Source organism: Parasteatoda tepidariorum, chromosome X2 (assembly GCF_043381705.1).
Source record: "Parasteatoda tepidariorum isolate YZ-2023 chromosome X2, CAS_Ptep_4.0, whole genome shotgun sequence".
Taxonomy (NCBI): domain Eukaryota; kingdom Metazoa; phylum Arthropoda; class Arachnida; order Araneae; family Theridiidae; genus Parasteatoda; species Parasteatoda tepidariorum.
The window spans coordinates 47271991-47298223 of NC_092215.1; the positions used below are offsets into that span (position 1 = coordinate 47271991).

Genomic DNA, 26233 nt, shown 5'->3' on the forward strand with positions numbered 1-26233 from the left:
AGGTGTTCTTTTTATGCAAAGTTTATTTTTTTTTTGTGGCATAATGATTGTTACAAACAAAACCGCATTAAAATGAACTCATGTTTTATCACTTTTAAAATTATTGAAATGGAGGTATATCCTTGTCTAAGAAATTAAAAAAAAAAGAGCACCGTAAAAAAAGCACAAATGAAAGTACAGAAATAGACATCGTCGATTTCTGTACTTTCATTTGCACTTTATTTACGTTTGCCGCTTAACAATGTGGGTTTAGAGCTGCCCGATTAACTTTGAATCAAACATTTTTGTATCAGAAATATTTATAGATTATTATTAGTTTATCAACCATTCATAGATTTTAAACAGCCATGCGACAGCCTAAATCAAGAAAATTTTTTAAGATATTCGAGGAATTTGAAATCCCCTGTAAATTAACAAACAGCAAAGCAAAAGTAAAGATACAAGGAGGGAAAAGTATCAGAAGAAGTTGGAGTTAAATCTGGAATAAAACAAAGTGACGTCCCCTCTACTTTGCTATTGGCTTTAAAAAGTTATCAGAGAAATCTATAATAACATGGAATAATATTCTATTTACTTTACAGCTTTTGCTGATGATTAATAACCAGAAAAAAACACTAATTGAAATGTATAATAAACTTGCAAAGGCAACGAAGGAAACAGAACTGGTAATTAACCGTCAAAAGATCGAAAACATGGTAATGGACAGTAGAAAAAGAGAAGCTTCATTTTCATTTTATTTTATAACCGTCGTTAAGCTGCCGACCCAATTTAGGGTTTACAAGATCAAGTATTGGGAGAAATTCACCTTCGTGGAGGACTTTTTGAAGGAACTAACCCGCATTTGCGTTACACGGAGAGGAAAACCACGAATAATTCCCACGGTTAGCCTGATCGCAAGGGGATTCTAGCCCATGATCCGTCTACCACGGTATATATTTTAGGTCGGCACTGTGGTCAGTGCAATCCGGGTGCGGCATTCAAATCCACCAGCCATCGCTGGGATTCAAACCCGATTCACCCCATTGGGAGGCGAGTGATCTATCCCCTAAGCCACCATGACTCAGAGAGGTTTCATTGACACTAAAGATCAAAGATGGAGTAGACTCTTCGAATTTAAATACAGTGAAACCTGCCAAGTTGACCACCCTTGTAAGTTGGGCACCTGCATAAGTTGACCTCAATTATCAAGAACGGAATTTTTCATGTATAATATAAAGAAGCAAAACCTTTGTAGCATGTCCACCTGTCTATCTTGTATGTTGACCACTGAAATAAGTCAATTTTGTCTAGGAGTATTATGAAATTCTATTCTAAAACCCTCATAAGTTGACCATAAAAAAATCAGAAAATTTTCTGTCATTTTTGCAATGTATGTTAAAATTTCACTTGTTTGGTGAAATAGTGTAAAAAGCTAATCTAAACCCTTTTGTGAGTTGGCCATCCGGGGAAACTGTAAGGGGTCAGCTTTTGACCATTTCTTTCATCCGTTCACTGAAAACAGGCGTGTTAGTTGAAAAATTGCTCTTCCAGTTTGCAATAGTGAGCATTTGAATAAATGAATGCTCTGAAATATGCTTTGATCCTTTATTTATGGTCTTTGATCTTTAAGTGTAGTAAATAAATTTTAAATTTTCAAATAATTTTATTTTGTTAAAGTTTTCAAATTACATGTTTTCGTGTTCTGATATTTTAAGAAATTATATTTATTTAACACTTCACATGCACAGCTAACGAAATAATAGTTTCAAAAAAAATTAGTTAAATATTAGAATTATATATATCAAATTGAAGTTAATTCAGGTTTAAACACATTTCTTAAGATATTCATTTGCATATTTTCTGAATAAAATTTTTAAGTCAAGTAAAAAAAAAAAATTAAATATATAGCAACATGATATAGGAAACGAAAAAGTTAACAATGACCCACCCCCTCTATATGTTGACCACTTGTCTAACTTGACCACTAAAACAATGCACCACAAGTGGTCAACTTACACAAGTTTTACTGTACCTGGGATCTAAAATGACATAAGATATCAAACTGAAATGAAGGATAGACTTAAAGCTTTTTTCTCACTTCAGAAGATATTTAGATTATCTTGTATATCACGTACGTTAAAACTACAAAACAATATTGTGACCTACGGAAGTGAAACCTGGACAACTACCCAATATGAGGAAAAACTGCCTTTACCTTATAAAACAAAAATTATGCGAATAATATTTGAAACTGTATGGCCGTGTTAGGAGAACGAATTTAGAAGTCATATAAAAACAAAGATATAATTAACATTATAAAGGTGTAAATTGGATCTCTGAAGTAATATGAAATATTTCTAGAATATCTTAAGCTATATTTCACAAACATAACCTTACATTCTGAAGAAGCTTTTTGAAAAAAAATTTAATATTTAAAAAATATATTCTCAAGAAAATCTAAGGGGAAAAAAAACTGTCGAAAAATTATTTGGCCCGCATTACCCTATATTTAAAAAAAATCTTCAGATCATATATATTTGATTGACTTTCATCAGATTATCTTCTTAGCATTTCTTCAGACTATATTCTTAATTAGAATGAATAAGTACGCCAAATAACTTTCTTAAAATTATTTTTAAAAAAATCTTGAGAATTTTTTTAGTGAGAGGGGGAATAAGAACAAGCAGAGATTCAATTTTGAAAGCCGAAATTTACGGGAAGCTTTTACCATATAAACGGAAAAATCATTATTAACCATTTTATTAACCAGAATTAAGGTTTTTTTGTACCAGAAATGTCATTGCCATACAATACGGTAATTTTAATATTTTTTTTTCTTCGTGTAATATCCATCTCTTCTTTATTTCGTTAAACTTTTGAATATTGTTTGGCTGATATCCAAAAAAAAATTTAAAATCCTTTATATTTCTATGCATGACTTTCGCTTAAATTTACAGAAAATACATCTGTTTTTTTAAAAAAAAACTATTATCAGCTTTTTTCATTTATAAACATAAACTACATCATCATTATTTTCTGCCTGATATAAAAATAAAAAAAACTTCCAGAGCACAATATGATACAAACATTTTCCGTATAATTTTAATGAATATATATGCTTATAAATTTCAATAAACCCATCATTGAGTCGTGGTTGCTCCGGGGATAGAACGATCGCATTCCGATGAGGCGACCCGAGTTCGAATCCCAACGATGGCTGGTCTATACAAATTTTGCATCCAGCTCGTACCGACAACAATGCTGACAAAAAATATCCTCAGTGGTAGAGGAATCATGGGTTATATTCCCTTTGCCATCAGGCTAAGCATGGGGAGTTTTAGTTGTTTTCGTCTCCATGTAACGCAAATGAGGGTTAGTTCCATCAAAAAGTTCTCCACGAAGGCAAATTTCTCTCTATACTTGATCCATGAATTCCCTTGTCTTCTGGATTGTGTGCAAAATTACAAGTTTACGGAGTTGAGCATTGGTAGTCTTAAGCTTAAAATTGGGTCAGTTGTTCAACGACGGTTTTAAAATAAATTATACCAATCAGGTTTTCAATTTTTTGAAGAACTGCACAATGTAAATTCTGTGGTGCAATTTCGTTCAAAACTTACTGATAAAAAATTCAAAATATTATGCGCACGAGTACTTTATTTGAAGTTAACGTAGAACCGAGAAAAAATATTTGTATTAGAGGATTTCAGCAAAGGATTTCCTTTCTTAAAATATTAACTTGTAAAGGTAAAGCAGTTAGTTTTCAAAGATCTGTATCGAGATTTTACTAAAAGTTTTTTTCAGTTTTAGAAGGACGTTGGTCAGCTTATACTTAAATCTAAGCAATAATAATGGAGAATGCTTACACCAACATATTAACGCAAATATACACAATTCAAGTTTCTGTTTTCGGAGACACATTTTTCAGAAAGGTTTTTAAATCGCTAACTGACAACGATCGATTGTTTTGTATCAAGCACGACAAAGTGTAAATTTGTTGTCACCTCTATGACTGCGGAATATGTATGTTTTAAGTAATGTAATAAAGAAAATTAATGTGTAAATTTGTAGTCACCTCTATGACTGCGGAATATTTCCCAGAAACAGAATGCCTTGGTAGAAAAGGCTGGTGGGAATGTATGTTTTAAGTAATGTAATAAAGAAAATTAATGCGTAAATTTGTTGTCACCTCTATGACTGCGGAATATTTTCCAGAAACAGAACGCCTTGGTGGAAAAGGCTTGTAGAAATGTATGTTTGAAAGGAAAATTATGTTCTCTCAAGAAGATTTATATAAATCTGCCATTTATATTATATAATTTATAACTTTTAATTTCTATCAACTTTCGCTCTATCAAGTCTAATTCGATTTTCTGTTAATGTCGTAATATGCGTAAGGTTGATAAGCAAACTAGTTTTATTTGAAAAAAATCGTTGAGTGGAATCATTCTAAGTTAATATTACTTGCTGTAAATTGTATCGTAAAAGTAATTTAACTAACTAATTCGTGAATTATATTTTATGACTAAAAATTGTGTTTACTATTTACACTAAAAGAAGTGTAATGAAACATTTTTGATGTTTACTACACCGAAAACTGTTATTGGGGTTTCATTACAGTATTTTTGATAAACATGAAAATCTCACATGAATTTCGTTCAAGCAAAGGAACATGGCATACACAAATCAGCCTTTTTAGAACGACAGTATTGGTCTTAGAATATACTAATTGCTTGAATCATAGTTCATTTTGACTTCTAATTTTTATGTTACTAATACCAAAGGATAATATGTGATTTTGGGTAATATGTTGCCGTGATAATATTTTTTTTTTTGAGAATTAGCTAAAAATGTATTTTTACCTTTTTTATGATTAATATTTGACAAAAATAAATGGAAGCAGTTACAGCTACTTCAATAATACATTTAAGTATCGCATTTTGCATGTTTTTGATGAAAAAATAAAAAATAAGAAAAATAGTGGTATTTTGAAATTAATAATTGGTAGTGTGTGCGTGAATATATGTTATTTGTTATCTGCATTTCCTTGCAACAGCTAAAATGTAAAAAATTTGATTTTAAGTTGTTGCCACTATTTTTTGTGTTGAGGCAAATTAATTTTTTTACCTTGCATGTACTCTTATTTTTTATTTACTATCTTACTGTTATAGTTTTTTTTTTATTTATTTATTCATATTTTTGTGTAATTGTTTATTGACAAAATATATTGCCAAGCGCATTAGAATCACTTTAATAAACTCATTGCTAAAACAATTCGTTAATAAAATAAGAACATTCTTCACATATTAAAGCTAATTCTTTCAAGCACTTACTATTTTTTCAATTTTATAAAAATTTTGCTCAACAACTAAAGCTTAGCAATAAAAAGTGTATATTTAGCTAAAATAGGAAACTATCACGAATATAAAGCTATTACTAAAACATTTTTAAATACCGAACTGAATTTATGGTATAAAAATTAAATATAATTGCCAAAATAACAAATCTTTGAAAGAATTAGCCGGAAAATATTACATTTTTCAACGAAGCTGTTCAGTTGATTTTAATGCGCATGAAAATATGGTATGTCAATAAACACACAAAAAGGGAAATAAATAAATAAAAAAAATCTATATCAGTAAAAAAAATTAATAAAAAATGCATTGTAAAAAAATTTAGTTTACCTCAGTACCAAAAATCGTGGCAGCTCCTTTACAATATGCGTGCATATTATATTAAAGTACTTTGCATGCTTTTGATGAAAAAAAATTGAGAACATTAGTGCATGTATCGAAAAACTTATATCCACATAGTTTTTATATTTTAATTATGCATTTATTTTCCTTGCAACGTTAGTATAAGTTCTTTTCCTATAATTTTAAAGTTTGTGACTTGTCCCTAAAATGGATTGAAGCAGTGAAGCCGAAAATGCAAAAAGGGAAAAATCATGGAAAAAGGGGAAAAAAGAAGGCAAGTGTTTCACCATCTAACAAGTGGAAGCGGTGAGAAGCGTCCAGTTGTGAAATTATTTGAAGCGAATGGCATACACAATGAGGGATAGAAAATCCTGAGAATTATGTCACATGTTCCGACAAGTCTCTTTTAACTCAAATCGATTTTTCATCTTAAGAATCCCTTCAACTTAAGAATTCATTGCTGCTTTTACTTATCCTTTCTTCATTTCTTTTCTCAGTAAAAATAATTTTGCACCTTTTAAAAATTCTGGGTGTCATGTTATGATCGCCCCTCATGTATATATTTTTAGAATCCTTGACAAAATAGTATCCGCATCATAAGTCTGAAATTAATATTTAAGAGAGGAAGAAACACAAATTCTATCGAATGTTGAACATTTGAGAAAGGCTGTTGTATAGAACATTAAAACAATGCTTAATTGCTGTGTGAAATTTGAAGGATTTTTTTTCTTTCTAATCGTATTTCTTCAACAAATAACTCTCTGCTTTGTTTAACAATTAAATAGGATTTTTATCTTGCCTATTTCATTAGGAATTCGTTACATTTCGATGATATTGTTGTTTTCTATCTCGCTTAAATATTTATTTGCTATTTCGATATTTATTGTTTATTCGATATTTGCTTCGATATTTATTGCTTATTCTATATTTATTTCGATATTTATTGTTTATTCTATATTTACTTCCATATTTATTGTTTATTCTATATTTATTTCCATATTTATTGTTTATTCTATATTTATTTCTATATTTATTGTTTATTCTATATTTAATTCTATATTTATTTGCTATGTGCATACTTTTTTGAATGACTCATTATTTGATAAGAATTCGAAAAATATATCGTAAAGGAAGCCATTACGGTATACCCTGTGTACAAATAGTGTTGTCTAAATATAATAAATTATAATCACAAACTAAAAACAACAGTCTTTCTTCATGAACGACTTATTGAAAGAAATTAAGCCATATAAAGAGTTAAATCTTCCACGCTTACCCAGACGGTAATGAAACTGTGACTGCGGTACGCATCGTCCAAATAACTATTTGGTTGGTGCAAGTCGAAAGTTGTACACAGTAAAGAATTCCAATTCAAATTGCGGTATAAAGTATTGGTACTTTGGGTGCATTATCCGTAAAACCTCTTTCACCGTAAAATCCATTTTTACCGTGAAATATTATACCATAATTTTTAAAGTAATATTTACTTAATTAGAGTAATTGAGTGATTTTACGGTAAAAATTACCGGCACCCTGAGTGCCGTTACTTTTGTCGTACTTTGATCCGGAATTTTTTACAGTGTATATAGATCGAGCAGCTATAACTGGGATTCGAGCATGAGTCACCCTATTTTGAAATGAATGCTCTATCCAATTAGTTATTTGATGTAATTTAGATATTTGAAAACATCACTACATGTACAATATGTGCAATGAAATATTAGTATCAGCATCTAAGAATGCTAAAAACACATAATAAAGTGTCAAAAAATATCTGAGAAGTAGTTTTAATTATTAAAATTAATTCATAAGAAAAACCAGTTATGATTCTGCATTGTTCGGCTCTGTTTGACCCGAAATGTTTATAACAGCATATGAAAGCAATTGTCGAAAGAAATTTTTTTTGACTTTTAGTGACTTGTCGTGAAGTTTAGTGACTTTTAATGTAAGTGAAGGTGCTTTATTATTCCATTAAAAATAATTTTCTTCTTTTTTAACTATTACTTATTTACGTATTTTTGATGGGAAGAAATCTTGGAGCCCTGGACACCGTAAAAACTGCTGTGTAATATTTCCTCGAATTTGATGGTGAACTACTAAAACAATTGAGAAAAGGAACACTTTTTTCTGCATTTTACTGTATGTTGCTTCGTAAATATAAATTTGCTACTCTTTTGTACATTTATCTTACTGTATTAGTGTTACTGAATTCAAAAATGGTGACAGCTACTACTTTACACCGAATAGTGTAAAGTAATATTTTTGGTGTTTAAAAACTTCAGGAGCTGTCCTTGATACTACACCGCTTTCATGAAAAGTAGTAGGTGTTAAGATGCACTAAAATTTTTAACAGTGTACATAAACAAAGGAACTGTCCTTGTTACTTCACCGCTTTTATGAAAAGTAGTTGGTGTTAAGATGCACTAAAATTTTTAACAGTGTACATAAACAAAGAAACTCTCCTTGGTACTACATCGCTTTTATGAAAAGTATTTGGTGTTAAGATGCACTAAAATTTTTAACAGTGTACGTAAACAGAGGAACAATGTTTTCAGATTTGATCCTTTGACTAGATATGACGAAAAGTACTTAATCTAGCTCAAATCATTTTCCGAAATTTTTTTATCTATGACAAAAGCAAAAGAATAAAAGCTAAATTACTAGTTAAGCAGTAAAAATAATGTTTTCATTAAATCTAGATATTAAGCAATAAGAAAAACGTAAATAAAAATAACATGCAACTCTTATTGAACGCTTTATTTAAAATTTTACAAAAGTATATGTAAAGTTTATATAATTTTATGTACATTTTATTTTTTATAAATCATTTTATTTTAAATACTTCTATGAGCTTTTTTTGCCATATTTTCGAACATAAAAGTTACGTCATTTATTTCAATTTGTTTATTAAAAAAAGTAAATTCAGCACTTCGTTTCTCAAAACTACTTTAAAATGTGTTTTTATCTCAATAATTTTTTCTCTTATAAATACAGCCTTTCTTTAAAATTTACTTTATATCATTCGCTCAAATCGAAAGAAAAAACAAACAAGTAATAAAAAATGAGTTTTTTTAATTGTGTAAAATAATTTGCAAAAATACCATATCTTTATTATTAGTTCTTTTAAAAATGCATTAAGTTATTGAATTTTTATTTCGCAAACGATAACCTCGATAGAGAGTTTTTCAAAAAGCAACATTCACGATTTTTTTTTGCCATTAAGTTTTTTGTGAATTTTCTTTTTTGAAGATTATATTTCCCTTAGCGAATTCGTGAGTGAATGCATACACAGTAATCAAAATTAAATATGCCATTATTGATTTAAAGAGCCAAAAGCACTTAATTAAGCTTTAAGAATACTTTTTTATGAACGAAAAATGATGAGCACGTAGAAAAAGTTTGTGATAAAAGGGTAATTAAGAATAGCTATTAACTTAAATTTTAAAAAAAAACTGATTTGTTTGTTTAAATATAAATAATTCCGATGATGCGTAAAGAATTAATTCCAATAACGTTCGGTATTGAAAATTAAACAAAAGTTAAATTTTTTTATATAATAAATAGGTCAATTTTGGCAGAGTTGCGCCATTAAAAACGAAATCAACAATACCTAAATTTATTTAATATGTCGTATAATAATTAAAAAATGTTCTATCTCATATGTTTCAATCCGTAACAATAAATGTGACATTTAGCACCACATAAAATTTATTTAAAACTTATTCCTATAAGCTATAAATTATTCTTTTGTGTCAAATAGATTTATGCTGAATTCGGAAGAGCTTTGCTATTTAGAATGAATCCAACAACACCGAAATACGTAAAATCAGTCTCATAATTATTAAAATGTTCTATCTTCCCACATTCATAAATGTGACACTTAGCACAGCAAAAAAAAAAAAAAAAAAAATTGAAACATATTTCTCAGTGTTAAAAAGTAGGAGAAAGTGATGTTAATTGGCATGAGGGGTAAATTGGTAATTGACTCATTATCACTACTACAGTGGACAGTTGGGTTGGTGTCATTGCTGTTCGGTTTGGCCATCTGGAGGTACTTCGCCATCTGTTCTAATTTCAGTGTAATGGCAGCTTTTATGAAGAAATGATGAACCCTTTACCATCATCAAGAAAAAATAATTGTTTTGTGAGGCAATAAAATATTTTAAATGCTTCCAATTGATCAAATGAGTAGAATAGCCGGAAATAATTTCATTTGTGTGTTGAAATGTTTTTTTTCTTTCCTTTCTTTGAAAAAAAAAAGGCTTTTGAAGCGCAGCTATTTATGGGAAACAATCGAGTTGGGGCAAGTTGGCAATCTAGCAGAGAGGCATGTTGATTTATGACAAGAGTAAAAATGTTAGTATGAAAGAACCACTCTCCGATTAAAATATTTAGATGAAGTAAATTAAAAAGATATATTTATATAATAATTTAGAGTAAAAAATTAGTTTATCCTAACGTCTTTATTTAACTGAATATATTTACTATTCGTGGTTTTTCATCATTAGTTTGTAGTCATAGAATTTGTAACTTTATTTGGTGTAAGTAGGGTAAACTAACCAGTGAAGGAACACTTAAGCTTCGCTTGCTTTTTAAAAAATCATATTAATTACTAATTGCAAATTATGTAAAAAAATTGTAGAGAACTTACTTAATATTGTTTTAAAGTTTTGGAGGTTCAAATAACAAGTAGTAAGAAGACCAAGTGAATGAACAGCTCTTACCAGTGAAGGAACATCCAGTAAAGGAACACTTAATTTTGGTCATTTTTTACTGCTCTTTATGAATTTATAAGCCATACAAATATTTAAAAACAAGCCCATTCTTGAAATTATTACATATAAATACTTGGAAAATGTTAAATTTTTTTTGTAATCATGAATTGAAAATTAAAGTGTCAACATATTAACACATACTGTTCATTCACTGGGAAATCTGTGCCCAGTAAAGGAACATGCCTGTTCCCTCGCTGGTTAGAAGTTGGTTTTGGTATTTTTAACATACTTTTGATGCGGAACATCACTAAAGGTACAAGAAAATTAAAGTTTATCTTTTATTTTCATTAACTTAGATAAAAACCCTGTAAAGGAACACTTGTTCCTTCACTGGTTTTTCATCGTTTGGTGATCCAGTGAATAAACACCCCTTTATCTCAGTACTTTATTATGCTATGATGCTTAAAAAAAATAAAACGTAACTTCAATAACTGTATTTTGAATTCTCCTTTTCACAGTGAGAAAAATAAGACTATTACATGCAATTAATTCCACTTCAAACATATAAATACAAACACTCACCTTATAATTTTTTCAAAGAAACAAGGTGTTGTAGAGATAATAACAAATTCAAAATTTTTTCCAAAGAAGTCTATTTGACCAGGTAATCCAAAACATTGCTAGATGACTTCCTATTGTTTGGCAGTAAGCTATTGTTACCAATCAATCTAAAGAAAAACTTTCAAATTCTCATTTTTAATCAATATATATGAAATGTTCCTTCACTGGGTAGTGTTCCTTCACTGGTTGGTTTACCCTATTACAGAAATAAATAGTCAGTGATATTTTAATTTTAGACATCAGCATAAATGTTCGTTTTGGAAAATGGACATAAATAAAAAAGCGCGTTTTGAAGAAAAAAAAAGAGGACATTGCTTATAAAGAGTCTTTATAAATTTAGATGTATCACAAAATGTGCCTTTTGACTATGAACCCAAATTTTTAAAACCTACGTTACTCTTCAAAAAGTCGCTTTTCAAATGAAAACGGGATTTAATTCTTTTTCTAAAAACAATAAGAATTAACCACATGTTAATTGTTTTAAAATACAAAAACTGTAGTTTAAAAATCGGAATCAATTTGTTTTTCTTAGACAGATTTGTCCACTTTCTTACATTCAGATTTTGGATAATACTCATTTTTTTCTAATGTGCATTTAAACTATGTTAAGTTTTAAAATAAAATGTTCTTCGACGCAATAAAAAAAATGAAAAATAAAAACGATGCCAAGTAGTTCTGTTTACTTTTAGTCTCTAAAATCATTGTAATACAGTGTATCATTCCTGCTTTTTTTGTGATTCAATTGAAATTTCACAAAAATAAAAATATAAGTCAATAATTCATTAAAATACAAATGTCTTTTAAAATTATAAAAGTTTAATAGAAAGTAATTATTATTTTGTAAATGTTGAAATAAATTTCAGAATTCCAGGAAAATAATAGAATACAATTAAAATTTTGCAAATGATGTGAAAGGAATTTTAAAGTAATAAAAGATCAACGGAGAGGAATTTCCACTTTTAAAATGTTGTAAAAACATTTTACAGTCATAAAAAGTTAACAGAAAAAAAATAATATTTTGTAAATGATTTTAAAGAAATTCTAAAGTATAAAAGATCAATAGAAAGGAATCATTATTTTATAAATGGTGAAAGAAATTATAGAGTTATAATAGGTTAATGAAAATGAATTATTATTTTGCAATGATTTGACAGAAATTTTAAATTAATAAAAGTTCAATAGAAAGAAATTAATAATTTGAAAATGCCGTAAAAGAAATTTTAAAGTTATAAAGGGTAAAGAAAGGAATTAATATTTGGCAAATGATATTGAAAAATGTTATAAGCGAATGGTATTGATATTTTGTGAAAGAAATCTCCAACAAAATTTCTGTTCTGATTGCTTTAAATAAATTCTAAAGTTGTAAAAGCTCAATAGAAAGGAATTAATATTTTTTAAATAGCGTAAAAGAAATTTTAAAGTTATAAAAGGTGAATAGAATGGAATTAATAATTGACAAATGTTATTAAAAAATGTTATAAACGAAAGGAATCTATATTTGGTGAAAGAAATCTCTAACAAAATTTCTGTTCTGATTGTTTTAAAGAAATTCTAAAGTTGTAAAGGATCAATAGAAAGGAATTATTTTTTCATAAATGAAGTGAAAGAAATAATAGGTTAATGAAAAGAAATTATTATTTTGTAATGATTTGATAGAAATTTTAAATTGATAAAAGCTGAATAGAAAGGAATTAATATTTCCCAAATGATATTTAAAAATGTTATAAGTGAAAGGAATTGATATTTTGAGAAAGAAATCTCTGACAAAATTTCTGTTCTGATTGTTTTAAAGAAATTCGAAAGTTGTTAAAGATCAATAGAAAATAATTATTATTTATAAATGGAGTGAAAGAAACAATAGGTTAATAAAAAGAAATTATTATTTTGTAATAGATTGATAGAAATTTTAAATTAATAAAAGCTCAAAAGAAAGGAATTAATGTTTGGAAAATGACGTAAAAGAAATTTTAAAGTTATAAAAAGTTGATGGAAAGGAATTAATATATGACAAATGATATTAAAAAATGTTATAAACGAAAGGAATTGATATTTTGTGAAAGAAATTTCTAACAAAATTTCTGTTCTAATGAATGTCTGTAGCATTGAAAGATAGAAAAGCTTAAGTGAATCTCTGCTTGTGAATTCTATGTTCGTGAGTCCATCTATCATCGGGTCAGTCCCTCGGGCTATTCTGAAATAGAGGGAGGAAGTACTTACGAATTTATGAATTCCCGGCATGGTTCATAGTATTGACATTCGGTTGCCTCAAATATTTGCTCAACTCTCGTTCCCTTCGCCACAAAAGGAATGACAATTATGCCAGTGACTTCGACACGACAATTGCATTTCCACAATGACGCCCACCACCTCAGGGGTGCCCCCCTTTTAGAGTTCCCCCTTTTTTTAGGATTAGACCCCTTAATGACGAGGCCGTTTAAAAAGAAATCAAAATATAATTTGCTTTTTCTTTTTTATCCTTTTCCCCAATGCTTAAAGGGGAATTTGCCAATATAATGTATAATTGAAAACAAAATCAATATCAATGTAATTGATTAATAAAATCTATTGAATAAAACCATTTTTCCAACATAATTTGAACTGAATAAAAGGTTCTTCAAACGTAAGTGCAAGAATGTTAGTTATGTTAAAAAAAAAAAAGATAAAGAAAAATCATTGCATAATTTGCATTAAAATTATTTCATTAAATATACGACGCGTAGAAAATTCAAAATTTCAGAATTCTGAAATCTATCAAATTTAATTAAGCAGATATGGTATTTAAGCAGATATGGTGTCCTCTAACCATAAAAAGATAAAGCAAATAAGTTATTTCAGTATTAATAATTATTGCTTTCATTATTATTATATTGTTTTGGCTTTAATTATTATTATATTATTTTGCTATTTTTCTTAAACTATCATTATTTTACTATTATACTTTGACTCTTATTATTTTACTTTAATTTCATTCTGTTTCATTAATATAGATAAGGAAAAATACAAGAATTATTTGCTTGTGCAAATTTTATAATTTTTTTTTGCTTTTTTCATATTTTATTTCCTAAACAATTTCTTAAATTGGGGTTTGTTATTCGCAGAAAAAGGGTTTTTGCCTTCATTTTTAACGAAGTAAAATTCATTAAAATACGAATTTCTGAAAATAAAGCTTATTTAAATTGAAATCCAACTGTATACTGTCATTGAGTTAAAAAAAATTTCCTCAATTCAGAGTTTCAGCATCACTTGAAGAAAAATTCAAAAGGGAGAAGGGACGATATTAAAACTCATTTGACCTTTAAATTGCGGTATTTTTCAATGGATAATTAATGATAAAAATAGTGTAAAAGACCTCAAAAATTTGAAATTTCTTACTTGTTTTGGATCCTTTGACACAGCAGTAAAATTCTCGTAATACCAAAATTGTTCATTATAAGAAAATGAATTGTTTAACCATTAAAAGACTTTAAAAGTTTAAAAAAGGGATTGTTTATTTTTATTTTTCATGTAATTTTATCTGAATTCGTCTATTTTCTTACTAATTTGCTGTAAAATGAAGAGTAATGTGTTTTTTGTCCATTTTATTAACATCATGTTACTACTTGTTTCACGGTTTTTGCACCTTTCTTCATGTTAAAAATTATATGAATTGCGTACAAAGAAATATTATTTAGTAATTTACTAAAAAGTCTCACTAATCCCATAGAAATAGTAGCTTTTAAGCTCAGAAATATATCTTTTATAAAAATAACCTTTTCATACAAATTTGCACTTAGATAATATATACAGATTCAAGATAGATACAAATGGCATTTATTACCGATCATTTCTAAATTATTATTAAGTTTCTATTTGGTGCTTGTATGTAAGCAAACTTTATACTATGTGCTATGTAATTACCACCCTTAATGCATATTTTTATAATAATTGTTAAAAAGAAATAAAATGTAAGCTAGCGAATCACTATCGAGGAAGGCGAACATTTAAACCTGTTTGATTTTTGGGAAAGCAAAGGGGAGGGAAAAGAGCGCCACTAAGTTTCATCAGTCAATCAAACTGGTTTTAATGTTTTTAATCTCGAATTTCTTACCAATGATTTCGACAGCATTTTTGTTTATATTAATTTGTGACTCCTAGTGCTTATATTAATTTGTGACTTACGACTCCTTCATATTTACTTAATTTGTGACTCCATAACTTTAAGTTTTGCTTTAGACAAGGATTCTTATCTATAGTAAGGGTGGTCATTACCCAACATCCTGTATAATTATCTTTTAATAATTTTTTTATTTTATAAAAGTTGCATTTTTTATTCTTAGAATTTTTTTTAACCTCTGACTTTATATTACTTTAATGTTTTAATTTAAAGATCTGTTTAAAGAAAATATGATTGTTGATTTGACACCTTATTTGAAATATTTTATGAGAGTCTACTTCGGAGGATTGAAGAGAGGAAAACATCGTTGCATTGTTAAGTAGATATTTTTGTATTTGGTTCGTATATGGTAGAGTGAAGTTGGGGCTAATCCTTTGATCGTAGTCAATATTCCAATCTTAAGTGATGGAAAGCATTTTATTGAATCGCGTCGTTGACCTTTTCTCAAAGTTTAATAAACACCAGGGAACAATGAACTTATCTATGATTTAGAAAATACTTCTTCAATGGATTAAATGCCAGAAAAGGCAAACATTTACGGAAGCGCTTGAATTAAGTCAAATAGAAGAGTTTGCTTCAATGATGAAATAAATGAATGTCATTCTTCTTCAACTTCAAGGTATTTATGTTTTAAAAACTAACATATTTCAGTTTCGTTTTTGTAAACATAATTTGTATTTCGGAACAAATAAAAAAGCGCAATTTAAAATTCTTCTTAAGTCGAGTTTTTTCATCGAAATATTCAACACGGTTCTTGAACGCAGTTTGCAAAGAAATAGGAAATAGCATTTTTGTAAACATCAATTGCAATACAGTGCAGTTATTTTTTTATTAATATCATTATTTCTTTTGAGTAATGCATTTGTTGTGATTTTTAGCTACGACCGTATTTTGGTATAAAAAATATAACATAAACTTGTATATATATATATATATATAAATAATATATAGTGATACAACATGTTACAACTTCGTTATAATTTAATATATTTCCTTTTGGTTTTTATAAGCATAATTTGTGTTTTAAGATTTAATTTAAAAAATCACAATTTTTGTAAAGGTGAAGTTTTTAATATTGAAAGTGGTTCTTCAATGTAAAAGTAGTTTTCTCAAAACTATATATATCGTTTTTGTAAACTTGAATTATTCAGGTTGTAAAACCTTTTCTTAAGTTTTTAAGATTATGAACTTCGATTTACGAAAATGCAACGATAGATAAATTGAAACATCCGTACAAACTATTATAATTTTCTCCGTTTTTGTACTTCGGAAGAATTGAAAAATTAAATTTTTCTACTGAAATTCTTGAATTATCAAGGAAATGGTTCTTTTTTTAGTAACATCAATTGTTTTTTATTGTAATAAGAGAAAGTTTTTTGCTTTGTAATGCATATTTTACTTCAAGTGTATGAGCAGCTTCTTCATTGTAAAAATAATTTAACATAAACTTCATTGTATGTTGGCACAATATATTTTATATAATATGCTTTATATAATATACTTTATATAATATAAACTCCTGCTTAAACAAATAATTTTGTTTCCTTCAGCTTTATTTGAATTTCAAGAGATATATAAAGGCGCAATCTAAAATTTTTGTTTTGAGTCGAATTTTTTATTTAAATATTTATTAGGCATAGTTCCTGAATTTAAAATACTTGCTTAAAAATTTAAATTGTCCTTCATTGCAAGAAAACAATTAAAAAAAATAATTTTTTAAAAATTTTGTTCAGTCGAATTTTTTATTTAAATATTAGACGTGGTTCTTGAATCTAAAAGAGTTGCTTTAAAATTTAAATTGTCCTACATCGCAAGGAAACATTTAGAAAAAAAACTCTCTTTTTTCAAACAATTAAAAAAAATCATTTTTTGAAAATTTTGTTCAGTCGAATTTTTTATTTAAATATTAGACGCGGTTCTTGAATCTAAAAGAGTTGCTTTAAAATTTAAATTGTCCTACATCGCAAGGAAACATTTAGAAAAAAAACTCTCTTTTTTTACTTTATGAAAGGCTTATCCAATAAAAATTTCAAATTTAGGTGTTCAGTAAGAAAATGGCAGATTTTAACCAACCTCGAATTTCGAAATAAATGCATATTTAAAATTAGATATCGAATGAATTGGATGTGGCAAAACTCCTATGATCAACCTTTAAAATTTAACCAAAGTAAAACCTATTTTTAGTCATGCATTTGTCTTCAAATTCAATGTGACATGAATCCCATATTCAATCTTTAACATTTGTCCAAAATTTTTTTTTTCTTCTCGCTTTTGGACTCTTGGAAATGTAACCATTAAATTGATTAAATCGGCTGAAACCTTTAACAAGATGCGAAGTTGAACCATATTATCGTACTTCTTAAATTTGATTACATGGTACAATTTAAAAATTGCAGTTAATTTGCACCATATTAGGGTTCACAGATATTATGGATCAATATTGAACCAATGTTTCAGAGAGTGTGAACCATGTGTAATATTCCGATGGAAGACATTTTTAATATTGGGAGAGCAGCTTATATCCATAAAAGCTGACAGTTTATATCCAAAAATGGTGATATATATTATATCATTTTTAAAATAATAATATATTTGACAAAAATTGTTTTGATGTGTTTATTGATTAATTTGGTTAATTGATTAATTCAATTTCTAAGTAAAGAGGCTTGTTTCTACAACATTATGGAGCTTAGTTGAACAAAATTATCCTTTATCAACTTAAGCACCTTTTAAAGGTTGCATCATATCGGCTGAGTTTACCGGTTCTAACGTTAAACCAATATTTTGGAATATATACTTATCGCATAATCAATCGCTAAATCTAGAATTGAATTACACCAAGCTTGTTAAACCTAAGTTATGGTTCAAATTTATCACAACTTTTAACATGAGGTTTAGTTGAACCGTATTACCATATTTATAACGGAAGACTATACTTCAACTTGAGCGGAAAAATGTTCATTTTAGCACCTTAGTTGAACCGTATTTTGGATCAGGGTACCGAAAATATGATTCAAAATTAAACCCATTTTTTTTACAATGGTTTGGTTGACAATTTTTTCTAGTTTAAAGTAGCATTTGGAAGTAATTATATTATGAAACCAATTTCACATTTATATTTGTTATACTGAAAAACCGTATTCAATGAATATTTATTTTAATTCAATGAGACCAACCTTATTTCTGTTTTGGAATTATATAGTTATTATATATTTGGAACACAAATATACTCTTTTCTTCCTATCGAATATCTCTTACTGTAGAACTGAAATTATAGTCGATAAAAAGTATTTCTTAAATTTATATTTTATACTCTTTTTAGTTAATCAAATACCAATTTCGTAGTTCAAGAGATTCTCTGAAAAATGAACAAAAGAATCTAAGAAGATTCAGTTATTGATAGTTTCTTTAAATCTTTCTTTTTTTTCGGTTAAAACTCTCTTGGAAAAAAAACTCGCATTTTTGACCATTCCTTAAGCTGTATTTCGTGATTTTTGACAACCGTAGCGAGAATGCGTGACAATTGACAAAACGATATCTCTCAAATATTTTACGAAATTGCCTCCTAGCTAGTGTTTCACTTCAGAATATGCTTCTTATTTTATGCTCCGTATGGTACAGAGACTAATGTGATAGTTTGCTGAGCAGGTTTCAAAAGTTCAATTCTTAGCTAATCTATATATAGTATTAATGCTAATACTGTATATAGATAGAGCCGTTGTGGCTATGGTGATAAAGCATAAGCCATCCAATAACCCAGGTTCAAATCTCAGCTATGACTGGTTGCTATGAATTCTGCTTCAGGCTTACACTGACTATAGTGCTGACATAAAATATTCTCAGCGGTTGACCGATAATGGGTTAGAATCGCCATGCCTAACCATGGAATGGTTTTTTGTTTTTCATCTGCATGTAACGCAAATGCGGGTCAGTTTCGTCAAAAAGCCTTCCACGGAGGCTGGTTTGTTTTAGTGCTTGATCCAAGAGTTCCCTTGTCTTCTGTATTGGGTTCAAAATTGCAAGGCTACGGAGATAAACATCGATAGTCTGAAATTGAAAATTGAGCATTGGATGGCTTTAAAATAAAAAAAATTACTTTTGATGAAACTTTTTATCTTCTCTACTTATTTCTACTTACTCTCTATAAACAAATGAAAATAGTAATTTTTTCAATGACACAAAATTTTCGCTCAGAACATAAAACAGTTGTCATATGCGTTTAAAATCAAGTGAATTTAAATATCATTGAGTTTGAAATACCAATATAAAATTTTTTTTAAATCATTTAGCAAATTGCTTACTGATTATTGAAAGATATAACCAAATATTTTGTTTTTCAGCAGCAAAGGAAAAGGATTATTTGAATGCTGACCTTTGACATGGATGACTTTGGTAAGCCTTTATAATTTTATAACACAAAGCAGCCAGCATAGATTAAATAACATATTTAAAAAGTACACTCTTTAAAATAAATAAATCTTACTAAAAACACTGTACTTAAAAGAAACAATTTTAGAAATTTGTTTATATTTAAGCTCTTGGGAAATTTCATAAATTGTTTGGCTCAATTTCACACTATATGACAATTTAAATTAATTTCTTTGGTTGAATCCTACAAAATTGCCTACAAATATAGAGCTATTAAAAAAATAAGAAAAAATATTTCTCAAATATCAGCAAAAAAAATCTTTAAAATGATATCTTTGACACATGTACAAAATGTTAATCGATCTTGTTTAACTTGGGAAACAAAATGAAATGGGAAACAAAAATACTTTGGATGTTTTTTTTTTCCTTCAAGATTTTGATTTACAACAAACAGTTTTGTAATGATTATTTCAATCTCGTAAATCATTGTGAACTAATAAAATAACAGATGAATTGTAACATATTTTGCTTTAATACTCCTAAGACAATTTTTATTATTAGCAAAGCATACGTTTTCTTTAATTTTCAGACAAAAAAGTTACGTTTTTTGAAAATTTGATGAGAGGCCCCTATAAAGCTTATAGAAGTAGCAGTAATGAGAATGTGTAATGCATGGTAATTATGAAACATTATGCTCAACCTAAACATCAGTAGGAAATAATAAAAGTCAGTAAATTATTAACACAAAAATATATCTTTCATTTATTGCAAAAGTGATAGAACATTTATTATCATTTTTTTAGAGTCAAACATTTGCATCGAAATCTCAATGAATATCTTCCCTACAAATAATGCTTGTTATTTTAAAGCAGATGAAATCACCTATTTTGCGTGTTCCTATGTCTAAATACATGATAAACTATATGATTCTGCAGTTAGAGATTGTATATATATATAATAATTAAAATCAAATAATTGAATCAAATAAATGAATGAAACGCACGATATAGTTTAATATTTAAAAATGTGTTACTTTATTAAAAATAATATCAAATGAAAGAACCAGTTGCAAGATATAACCCTGTATAAAATGAGTTTCACTTAATATTTAAGGTAATTAATTGCGTGTAACTAAGAGTTCATACAAATATACGTAGGTTTGTTTTGATGAATTACTTTTTATCATAAACAAGAAAAAGCTTACGTATTATTTTAGAAAATAATTTTGATCTGAATATTTTTATTATTGGTGAGGCTAATGTAAATAAAAATGGAACTATCCCGCCTTGTTTTTAGAATGAAGCTTTCACATCCACGCGTCGAGCCCCTGGGCGAAACTGTACCGTAACTTTCCTGCTTCACACTCCCCCACCCCCCATTGAATAACATAGGAGAAAAGGCCAACAATTGAAACGGAAAAAGCCGGGCCTAACGCTTAGAGGGTTAGAGGGGGTGTAGCCAACCTGAATATTTCAAAATATTATTTCCTTTATCGTTTTGTTTTGCATTTTTTGAAAGCAAACATTGTGTGAAATAATTCTTTAAAGTGATGTCCAGAATTAATATATTTTGCTAGAGTTATAAAGCTCCACACATAGTTCCGTGACACTTAGAACAACTTCAATTGCGTTTTTCACAAATGATTCAGTGATTCATGATTAAATATATATACATATATTATATAGCTCAATGAAGACAAAAAGGATAAAAAAAAAAATGAGAGAAAAACGAGGAAAATTAATAAGTTTTATTAACTGCGCATAAGCTACTAGTATATAGGACTCATAAAATAAGTTTAAATATTGAGAAAACATGGAAAATAATAAGATTTTAAAAAAATCTTTTTTTTTAATAGTTTTATTTTAACAATCTTTCTTTTTCTCTTTTCTTTAATCTTTATTATTTTCCATGTTTTCTCAATATTTAAACTATATATATATATATATATATATATATTCTCTACATTGCTTTGAATAGCGAGTTGAACTTACTGCTTTCTATGATGCAATTTTAGATTTCTAATCACGGTCAAATCTAATGGCTGAAGCGCACTTGTACAATTTGCAGGAAAAAAGAGNTATATATATGTCCAAGAAATAGTATGTAGACACCGATTTGTAGGTTGATGAAAGGTAATAATTGTTAGCTTTAAGTTAACTATAACTAATTAAAGACTACTAATAAATATTAGCTTTAAAATTTATTCACACAATACTCTTATAGTTTTTTTCTGGGGAATTTTATTATTTTTTTATTTCCTTCTATTATTAATATATTTTATTTTAATGACGAGTATCTTTCTTTTCATAGAAATTCGAGAAGAAGTTTCATAAATGTTTTCCATTCTAGAATTTCAGAGATCTAATACACTTTAGTACTACTGATTTCAATGTCCGCTTACAATTTGTTTTATTTTTTAGAATTACATCAAAAGTTGTAAACAAACAAAGTATCAACAAAAGTATCAACAAATTTAAGAAATTAGATCAAGAAATTGTAAAAAAAAATATAATACTACAAAAACTGTAATTAAAACACAAGCAAGAAAAATAAAATTACAAATTTCTTTAATCAATAAAGTGTTTTACTAAATATTTCATCTTTTAAGAATCTTTAAAATAAGAAAATGTTTTTCATCAAAAATATCCTATCTTTTTATTCCGGAACATCGTTTAAGCAAATTGTTGAAAGAACTTCACTTCATATTTGAAATTGAGTATCTTTCTTTTAATTTCACTTAATAGAAGTTCACGAAGGAACTTTATAAATGTTTTTTCTTAAAAAATCCTTTTCTCTTAGAGAATTAACGCACCTAAGTAGTACCGATTCCGATGTTTGTAAGCGGTTTACGAAGGTCTTTTTTTTATACCTTTCCCTAATAATGACTTGTTTTATTTTGGTGACGGAAATTAAATAGCTTATAAAATAAGTCTGATTATGAAAAATGATAATATGCAATGATGAGAAAAATAAATTGCAATAAAATTTAAAAAAATTGATAATTTCTTACATATGACTTAAAAGTACTTTTGGCGGAGCTTAGTAAATTAAGACGAAATGACTTAAAAACGAATTCATTGGTTATATTTATTGGTTTAATGACATTTTAAAACAATTCGCCTTGTAACAAATTAAAAGAATAATATAGCACTGGTTTTCTTTATTACTTTTCAAATAACCATGACAAAAATTTTCGTTTTATGATTAGAAGAAAAATGGAATAAATTGGTAAAATTGAAAATAAAATTAAACCAATATTTACGAAAAGTAAGTGGAAGGTTTTTTATATGTCCTCCGTCCATCGTTATTTTGAATTAAGTTAAATATTTTTTTATGTTGCAGCTTTTTATGTTAGAATAACCGACATTCATGTTTATTTTTTTCGTTCCCTTCATTACTATCCTTCAGATTAAAAATATTAAAATAATCAATAATCGCATTTAATACTTAATTTTTTTCCTTTTACATTTTCCCTTCTAGTTTTCAATATAAAATTACCGAATTTTTGTCTTATCTTGTCTTTTAATATTTTTTCATATTAAAAATTTGATAAAAACCAGTTACCAAATTTAGTGCTTAATTTTTTTCATTTACTTTTCCCTTATGATTTCTAGTACGTAAAAATATTTTTTTCAAGCATTCCTCATTATTATTTTTCATTTTTTAAAAATGAAAAATAACAAATTTACATGTTTAAGTTACTCTAACAAATTTACACGTTAAGTTACATGTTAAGTATCTCTCATACTTTTTTACATAAAAAAAATATCTGATTCTAAAATAATACCTTCATTATTATATGTATCCCTCATCATTAATTTTCATATTTAAAACATTAAGATAATTGATTATAAAATTTTGTGCTTAGGTTTTCTTATACGTTTCCCTTATAATTTTTTAGATAAAAACAAGCGACTTTCATTTATTTTTTATTTTTTTACATTTCCTTCCTACTTCATTACTTTCCATATTTATGTTATTAAGATAACCAGTAACCAACTTTTATGCTTTAATTTTTCTTTTATGTTTTCATTATAATTTTCTATATAAAAGCAGTCTTAATGTTCTCTTTATAATTCTTTTTTTTTTCAGATTAAAAAACTCAATAACCAATTATTGTGCTTAAGGTTTTTTTTAACGTTGCGTACATTAATTTTTAGCTCAATATAATAGATTTTTATGCTTATGTTTCGCATGTTTTCCTCGATTTTTCTTTTTTTTTCATTAAAATTTTTAAAAATAACCAATTTATGCTCAATTATTATCATTCACATTTCGTAAAAAATGGACGATGAATAGTAACCAAATTTTTCGTAGAAAAATCAAATATTTTTCTTACTTTTATGCTATATATTTTTTCCACCAAAATCACATAAATGATTTTATTAGAATTATCTAACTTGGCTGTTACATTTATGACGTTTAATTATAATGTCTTGATTTAATTTTATTGATTTATCAAATGAAATTATCGATTTTTAAGATTTTAAAATTTTGAAACTTTTTGAATTTCGTATTATATTGTGATTGGTGTACATAATACGTGATGTAGTATCTCCATACACTTAATGAAAATTTTTATGTAAATTTTTTCATTTTTATTTTAAAATGTTACTAAAAAATAAGCTTCTTAAATAAAAATAACTTTACTTTTTGCAAAATTTAATAATATTGCTCAGATTTTTCAATACCTGGACCTGCAATTTTACATTTTATGCTTGACTACATGATTACTGACCTCGAAAATCCATTATTTAATTTATTATAAATCTGTAAATATACCTATTAGTTAATCTATTATAAATCTGTGATTATACCAATTAATTAATCTTGAACTTAATCTATTATATATCTGGAAATGAACCGTTTAGTTAATTAATTACTTAATCTATTATAAATATTTGAATATATCTATTAAATAATCTATTACTTAATTTATTATAAATCTGTGAATATATCTATTACAGAGATGCTAACTTGCTTTGTAAAAAAATATTTTTTAGTGGTAACGAAATTTATGTTGTTTTTAGTTCAGTATTTTTCATTTTAAGTAATTTTTCACCACCTCATATCAAAAAGAAGTATAAAAGTATAAAAAAATGTATAGTACCTCATAAAAGTATCATATGAACTGCAACTTTAATGCAGTTATCTCGTGGTGTTACTCTTATAAAGAGTAGGCATAATTATCTTTATTCTACAAGTTTTACTATTTAATTCGCTACCAATTTATTAAATCTTTTGCAGAAAGCGGAGCAGTTGGCATCTCTGCTATTAGTTTATCTACTAATTAATTATTTATAAACATGTGAATGCATCTACCAGTTAATCTACTACTTAATTTATTATAAATCTGTGAATATAACTATTAGTTAATTTATCACTCAAAATATTGTAAATCTGTGACTAAGCCTATACCTTAATCCAGGGATGGCGAACCAATGGCACGCGTGCCATTTATGGCACGGTACACAATATTTTGGGCACTCCACCGATCACACTTGTTGTTGCACTAAGAATTGTTATTACACAAATGTTATTACGCTATGAAGCATACGTAACAATTAAATTAAAATTCACAAAAAAACAAACAAAATAATAAACAATTATTAATAAAAAAATTAAAAATTAATGCTAAAAAAACAATTAATAACAGTAAAAAACAAGCTAACAATAAATAACTAGCATAAAAAATCAACAGTCCTGCTTAAACTAACATCTTACAACCTAATATAAGTCATTGGTCATCTAATCTGCAACAACAGAAGTCACACTGATGTTACTTTAAGTTGAGACATTGCAAAATGTATTTTCTTTTCAATGTAAATAAAGAGTATTAAGTTGATAGTATTTAGTAATATTATTTTCTCAATAATCACGAAGTCAAAATTATTTGACGGCACGTCTATGACCTCATTAAGCAATTTTTTAGAGAAAATGGCACGTTGGTGTATAATGGTTCGCCACCCCTGCCTTAATCCATTATTTAAACTATTATAAATCTGCGACTATACCTACTAGTTAATCTCTTACTTAATCTATCATAAGTCTGTGAATATACCTGTTAGTTAATTTATTAGTTACACTTTGTTCAACAACAATTTAATATTCTTTTTTAAGTTATCTTTGTTTTTATTTTGTGGATTCCATCCCGATCTATAATCGGGTGCAAAATGTTTATTCAATTTCTTCTCCTCCCTAGTTCATTAAAAAACAGGAATTTAATTGTATGGCTTATAAGTAAAATTAAATGCATATAAATTAAATTTATCCTAAATATCAATTTCTGATCAATTAATATCTATTCAAAAACATTTTAAAAAGCTTATAATAGTAATATGCATTACCTATTATAAATCCATAATCAAAAAGCTAATAACAATAAAGTAAAATTTAAAAAAAAAAAAAAAAAAAAACGCTTAAATATCTTAACGATGTTTAAAAAAAAGGAATTTTTCCCTGTCCAACATAAACCATAGCATCGTGCCATCAAATTTAAGAAATAAGATAATATGGTTCAAATTTGCACCCTATTAATGTTGCACCAAATTTGAACACTGATTCAAAATTCCTAATAATGGACGATGAAATGTTATGAATTAGGTTTTGTTAATTATTGTTTTATTTGTTTATAAATAACGCTTAAGATTTTATCTAAAAGTAATAATAATGATTTTAATCTTGTTCTTAACATCGTCCTTAAA

General features: G+C 27.2%; 1 protein-coding gene across 4 annotated transcripts in view; it reads left to right on the forward strand.

Moving 5' to 3' along the window:
• Positions 1 to 26233, forward strand: part of LOC107457564 (homeobox protein OTX2) — a 151788-nt gene that overhangs the window by 34843 nt on the left and 90712 nt on the right. For 2 of the 4 annotated variants that reach the window (XM_071188097.1, XM_071188100.1), the window contains exon 2: positions 19505 to 19553. In XM_071188097.1, coding sequence (XP_071044198.1) covers positions 19526 to 19553 — 28 coding nt within the window. In that variant the 5' untranslated portion in view covers positions 19505 to 19525. Of the gene's footprint in view, positions 1 to 19501; positions 19554 to 26233 lie in introns of all 4 variants that reach the window. The other 2 variants (XM_071188098.1, XM_071188099.1) reach the window with 1 other exon arrangement.